Source organism: Bison bison, unplaced genomic scaffold (assembly GCF_000754665.1).
Source record: "Bison bison bison isolate TAMUID 2011002044 unplaced genomic scaffold, Bison_UMD1.0 scf7180017864037, whole genome shotgun sequence".
Classification (NCBI taxonomy): Eukaryota; Metazoa; Chordata; class Mammalia; order Artiodactyla; family Bovidae; genus Bison; species Bison bison.
Genome location: NW_011494609.1, coordinates 6,578,657 through 6,585,012, shown reverse-complemented (window position 1 = coordinate 6,585,012; position 6,356 = coordinate 6,578,657). Strand labels below are relative to the sequence as shown.

Here is a 6,356-nt window from a genome sequence, read left to right as displayed (position 1 = left end):
GCAGCCTCTTCACAAGGCTCGGGGTCGCAGGAGAGCCTGGCGCCAGTGGGCTTCTCCCCACAGCCTCCAGCAGTGGAAGCAGCTCAGGGCCAGCATCTCAGCTCCAGGCAGACCCATGGATACCCTCCATGGCCCATCGAGCAGCTGGCCCAGGTTTTCAACCCCTTCCTCAGCAGTGCCTTGCTGGCAGGGAGTGGCTCTCTCCTGAGGGAACGCGGGTGCCCCTCTTGGCCTACCAGTTAATGCCCGGGCACCCCGGGAACCCGGAATAGAGGCCAGGGCTCTGGGCCAAGTAGATCAGAAGGAAAAGACAGGGGGGAGCGTGGGGGTCCTGGGTCCAGGGCACTTTCCTCATGACCACCCTGCCCCCATGAAGGCCCCCTGGATGTCGCTGCAGCAGGGAGAGCCAAGGGGCCGCGTTGGTGGGTCTGGCTTCCTCCCACAGAGGGAGACTAGGGGATAACAACCAGACAGGCCTGATAAGAGGCACTCAACATGCTGGCAAATTTGGAAAACTCAGCAGTGGCCACAGAACTGGAGAAGGTCAGTTTTTATTCCAATCCCAAAAGGCAATGCCAATGACTCTTCAAACTACTGCACAACTGCACTCATCTCACACGCTAGCATGGAGAAGGCAATGGCACCCCACTCCAGTACTCTTGCCTGGAAACTCCCATGGATGGAGGAGCCTGGTAGGCTGCAGTCCATGGGGTCGCTAAGGGTCGGACACGACTGAGCGACCTCACTTTCACTTTTCACTTTCATGCATTGGAGAAGGAAATGGCAACCCACTCCAGTGTTCTTGCCTGGAGAATCCCAGGGACGGGGGAGCCTGGTGGGCTGCCGTCTGTGGGGTTGCACAGAGTCGGACACGACTGAAGCGAATTAGGAGCAGCAGCAGCAGCAGCCCATGCCAGCAAAGTAATGCTACAAATCCTCCAAGCTATGCTTCAACAGTACATGAACTGAGAACTTCCAGATCTTCAAGCTGGATTTAGAAAAGGCAGAGGAACCAGAGATCAAATTGTGAACATACCTTGGATCATAGAAAAAGCAAGAGAGTTCCAGAAAAACATCTACTTTTGCTTCATTGACTACACTAAAGCCTTTGACTTTATGGATCACAAAAAACTATGGAAAATTCTTAAAGAGATGAGAGTACCAGGCCACCTTACCTGCCTCCTAAGAAGTTTGTATGCAGGTCAAGAAGCAACAGTTAGGACCAGTCATGGAACAACAGACTAGTTGCAAATTGGAAAAGGAGTATGTCAAGGCTGTATATTGTCACCCTGCTTATTTAACTTATATGCAGAATACATCATGCGAAATGCCGGGCTGGAGGAAGCACAAGCTGGAATCAAGATTGCCGGGAGAAATATCATAACCTCAGATATGCAGATGACACCACCCTTATGGCAGAAAGTGAAGAAGAACTAAAGAGCCTCTTGATGAAGGTGAAAGAGGAGAGTGAAAAAGTTGGCTTAAAATTCAACATTCAGAAAACTAAGATCATAGCATACAGTCCCATCAGTTCATGGCAAATAGATGGGGAAACAGTGACAGTCTTTATTTTCTTGGGCTCCAAAATCACTGCAGATGGTGACTGCAGCCATGAAATTAAAAGACACTTGCTCCTTAGAAGAAAAGCTATGACTAGACAGCATATTAAAAAACAGAGACATTACTTTGCTGACAAAGTTGTGTATAGTCAAAGTATGGTTTTCCCAGTAGTCATGTATGGATGTGAGAGTTGGACCATCAAGAAGGCTGAGAGCTGAAGAATTGATGCTTTTGAACTATGATACTGGAGAAGACTCTTGAGAGTCCCTTGGACTGCAAGGAGATCCAACAGGTCCATCCTAAAGGAGATCAGTCCTGGGTGTTCATTGGAGGGACTGATGATGAAGCTGAAACTCCAATACTTTGGCCACCTGATGCGGAGAGCTGACTCATTTGAAAAGACCCTGATGCTGGGAAAGATTGAGGGCAGGAGGAGAAGGGGGCGACAAAGGATGAGATGGTTGGATGGCATCACAGACTCAATGGACATGAGTTTGAGCAAGCTCTGGGAGATGGTGAAGGGCAGGGAAGCCTGTTGTGCTGCAGTTCATGGGGTCACAGAGTCAGACATGGCCGAGCCCCTGAACAACCAACAAGGAGGCCAGAGAGCTGGGGGGCAGGGCCAGACTAAAGGGGCGTGGCCACTAGAGGGGTGGTGCTTCCTGAGCTGCCTCTGTACTGGCTTCACTTTTGAAACCCTATTAAAGATTTTACTGCTGCGTGCCTGCGAGCTGCTTAGTGGCTCAGTCGAGTCTGACTCTTTGCGACCTTATGGGCTCTAGCCCGCCAGGCTTCTCTGTCCATGGGGTTCTCCAGGTAAGAATACTGGAGTGGGTTGCCATTTCCTCCTCCAGGGGATCTTCTTGATCCAGGGATGGAACCTGCATCTCTTGCATCTCCCGTGTTGGCAGGCAGATTCTTTACCACTGAGTCAGCTGGGAAGCCCACTTTAAGTGTTAGGGAAATAAAATTAACAGGAATGGGGAGGGGGAAAAAATCCCTAAAATGGAATCTGCTCAGAAGCAATTTAGCCTAACTGCATTTCAGATGCAAACCAGAAGCTCACAGGAGGGAAGGGAGAAACCCACCCTGAGGAGGGACTTTGCAAGCTGGACTGTGACTGCTTGCCAGCAGAAGAGCACGCAGACCACACCCATCTCCTCCCTGCAGTGCTGTGGTAGCAACTCTGTAACCACTTCCCCAGAGTCAAAGGAGGAGGAAATGTGGAAATGTATTGTGGATGTTGGGAGCCTGGCTTCTCATGAAGGGAACCAGGAACCCTCTGGTGGTGGCCAGGCAAGTGCCAAGGGGCCAGGAGCGCCTGCTGATTCCAGAGAGAGAGCTCAGGAAGTGATGCTGGGGTGTGCTAGTCGGGCACAGGGCTAGCCCCAGGGCTCCCATGGCCAAATGGGGAACAATTTGAGCTTCAAAATGACAAAGTGAAAGTGATACCATATAAGCTACGGAGTAACAGAAACATCTATGGGTCCACACCGATGAGAAAGAGAGAGGGAGAGTGCAGGAAGGAAATATTCCTCTTACATTAGGAGGCATTGGAGGGAGTCATGAACAGGAATGTCACCATTCTGCAACCATCCCAGTGATAACTGATTCAGGCTCCCATCAACCAATGGACACTAGAGTGAGTGGGTGTAGGCTACAAGGGAAGCAGAGTGCTTCCTGGCTTCAGAGCATCTCCCCACAAATTACTTACTAATTGCAAAGGGGAAATACTGGCATCTCCGTGGAGAGTCTGGCAGATGATTCCCTCAGCTGAGTGGTCTAGGCTGTCATCGCCCTTACTAGGACAGAATGACAGCCGGAGCCCTGGGGGTTCCTGCTGAAAGGCCCACCCCAGGCTGTGTCAGAGGGAACGCCAGACAAACCCACACGAGGGACATTCTGCAGAACTGCTGTTCTAAACTCTTGAGGAATGTCAAGGATGTGAAAGACAAAGATATCTGAGGAAAGTTCCAGGTTTGAGGAGATAAAGAGACATTCGAATGCAATGTGTAATCCTGGATTATAATATTGATCAGTGAGGCAGGGATGATAGCAAAGACATTATTGGAACAATTGGCAAAATTTGTACAAGGTGTGTAAATTTGTCTTTTTATTTATTTTACTTATTTATTATTTTGGCTGCACTGGGCCTTCGCTGGGCATGGGCTTCAGTAACTGTGGTGCAGGGGCTTCGTTGTTCCACGGCCTGTGGGATTTTCCCAGACCAGGGATTGAATCTGTGTCCCCTGCATTGACAGGTGGACTCTTAACCACTGGGCCACCAGTGAAGCCCAGAGCTGTGTAAATTTGATCAGAGTAAAGTACTGTGTTAAATTTCCAGGCTTTGATAAATGCATTGTGGTTTTGTAAGTAAATACCTTGTTTTTGAGAAAGTCCCTGGAAACCTTAAGGGACAAAGGGGCTCGTGTCTGCAACCTACTCTCAAACAATTGAGAAAAAATAATAATGTGTGTGCACGCATGTGTTTCCAAACAGACCTGCAGTGTCTGAACCTCAGGGATCTCCAGGAGGAGGGAATGATCAGTATCTCGGGGGTCCCCAGGGAAGGGGTCCTCCCCAGGAGGAGGTGGAGTTCCCCTACATCCTGGCTGTCCTGGGCCTTTGCCTTTTTCCCCAGAGGGTCTTGCAAGTAAAACATGAAGTAAGGACAGCAGAGAGTTCAGGACCCAGTAGGGAGCTTCCCCACTCCTCCCGGTTCTGGGAGTGGATGGCTAACAGGGAACCGGGGCTGCAGCAGCTCTGCCCACACGTATCTCTTCCTTGTCTTGCCCAGGGCTCCTGCCTCCAGGGCCCAACGAGCTGCACCTGGCCCGACCCAGTGGTTTCACTTAGATCTGCCTCTGCCAGGCTGTCTGGGGACACCACTGTGTCTGCCTGTCTGTCTGCCTCTCTGACAGCGCTGCGTCCCTGGCCTGCTCCTGCCCCACTGGGAAGCAGAGTGATAGTGCTTCTGGGGGCCGGCAGTTTCAGAAGCAGAGAAGGGGCTCCAGCCCAGGAGGAGGGAAGAAGGGAAGGGCAGGCTGGGTGAGAGGACCCTCAGGGTGGCTGACACCATTCAGCGAGGCTCTTACCAGTTTCTGGCACCAGGCGCAGCCAGGGCCCGACTCGATGCAGTCCCGGCAGGTGCTGACCTTGTACTTGGTGCACTCCTGGGACAGGACTGGGAGAGAGACACGGGCTGGTGAGCCGGCACCGGTCGACCCCGCTCTCCCAGAGATGGCGGGCCTTCCAAGGGCAACAATGAGGGGCTGGGGGCTGTGAATGGATGACCAAGGCCGCAGGCAGGGGTGGTGGAGAACGAGGGCCAATGGGAGGATCAGGAAGCAGGGAGGAAACCAGGGCCCACGGGATGCTGTCTTCAGGGGGGTGGGGCCCAGGTCAGCCCCAGGTAGAGGGGCAGGGGAGGGCAGAGCAGGGCCTTTCCTAAGGCCCCGCCCAGGAGGGTGTGAGGGTGGGTCCCGCTGTTCCCGGGAGGAGCCACCCCCGTGGGACTCACCGGACTGGAGGGCAAGCAGGCCCGCTAGGAGCAGCAGCTGGGGGCGCTGGCGCAGCATGTCCTGAGGAGGGAAGGGGCAGTGACATAGCTTCAGACCCCAGACTCTGGGCCTGGAGACACAGAGTTGGGAGGCCCAGTCCCTGCTGCTGAGGGCTGCTCAGCGGTGGGGTGGGGCCCACACAGGTCAGTCTCCCTTACCCCCTCACCCAGGCTGTGTGACCAGCAGGGGAGGAGGCCTGAGCTGGTCATGTGCTCCACTCCGCTGAGCCATCCTGACCTCCAAGGGTGAGCAGGGAGTGGGCCTCCTGCCAGTGACACACATACACACACACACACACACACACACACCACACAGGTGTGCCTGAGGGGTGGCAGGCTCTGGGTCAGGGCCCTGTGTCACCTTTGTGGCCCTGAGTCCTCAGCGAATTGAGCTGAGCTTGGAGCAGAGACTCGGTGTGCCCAGGCCTCCTGGCAGGAGGCAGAACCAGGATTGTGCTGGCTGCCTGCTGGACGCCTGCCCCCAGGGCGAGGAGGTGTGACTGGACAGGCCCTGCCCACCCCATCCTCTGCTTGCCTCTTGTTTACAGAAAAGCTGTGGTCTCCCAGGCCTGGCTGGGGAATTATGATCAAAGGATGTGAATGTGTAGTAACAGCGGCAGTTGGGCCGGGAGAACTGGTAAGAATTTAAACAGTAATTCAGCCATATGGCAGTCACAGAAGCTTTAGTTTCTCCCTGAAGTACCTAGATAACAGTCTCTGAGATACATTTCCTAGGTTGTTTTACAGAAGCTAAAATCCCCACCAAACAGAAGAAGCTGACTGAATGATGACCATGAACACACGGCCCCGGGACCTACTGGATCCTGAGGACTGATAATGTTAACCCCTGTGATCCTGCCCTATTACCTCATCATCAACCAATCAGAGAACTGGACACAAACTGATCACATACTCTGCTAAGCCCCCTCCCTCCTTTTGGCTTTAAAAATGCTTTGTCGAAATCTTCGAGGAGCTCGGGGATTTGGGGGTGGGGCCTGAGCCACAATCTCTTTGCTCGGCCCTGCAGTAAGCTTTTCGCTGCTCCAAGGTGTTTCGGTTTGTCTGGCCTCACTCTGCGTCGGGCACTTGAGCTTGGGCTAGTGGCCAGCACACAGTCCTGCAGAGCCACCACCTGCCTTACCTGCAGCCACCAGCTGTAGGCCACTGCCACTGTGTTTTTCTTATTCCGCACCTGCTGTCCTTAGAAACCCAGCACCTGGAGTGAGGCCTGGACCGG

General features: G+C 53.3%; 1 protein-coding gene across 1 annotated transcript in view; it reads right to left on the bottom strand.

The window, feature by feature from the left end:
• ITGB2 (integrin, beta 2 (complement component 3 receptor 3 and 4 subunit)) overlaps nt 1-6,356 on the bottom strand; it is a 29,868-nt gene that overhangs the window by 12,458 nt on the left and 11,054 nt on the right. Inside the window, exons 2-3 of the mRNA XM_010834881.1 lie at nt 5,081-5,141; nt 4,656-4,744 (exon numbers count right to left, since the gene is read on the bottom strand). Of these exons, the coding sequence (XP_010833183.1) occupies nt 4,656-4,744; nt 5,081-5,138 (147 nt within the window). The 5' untranslated portion in view covers nt 5,139-5,141. The remainder of the gene's footprint in view (nt 1-4,655; nt 4,745-5,080; nt 5,142-6,356) is intronic.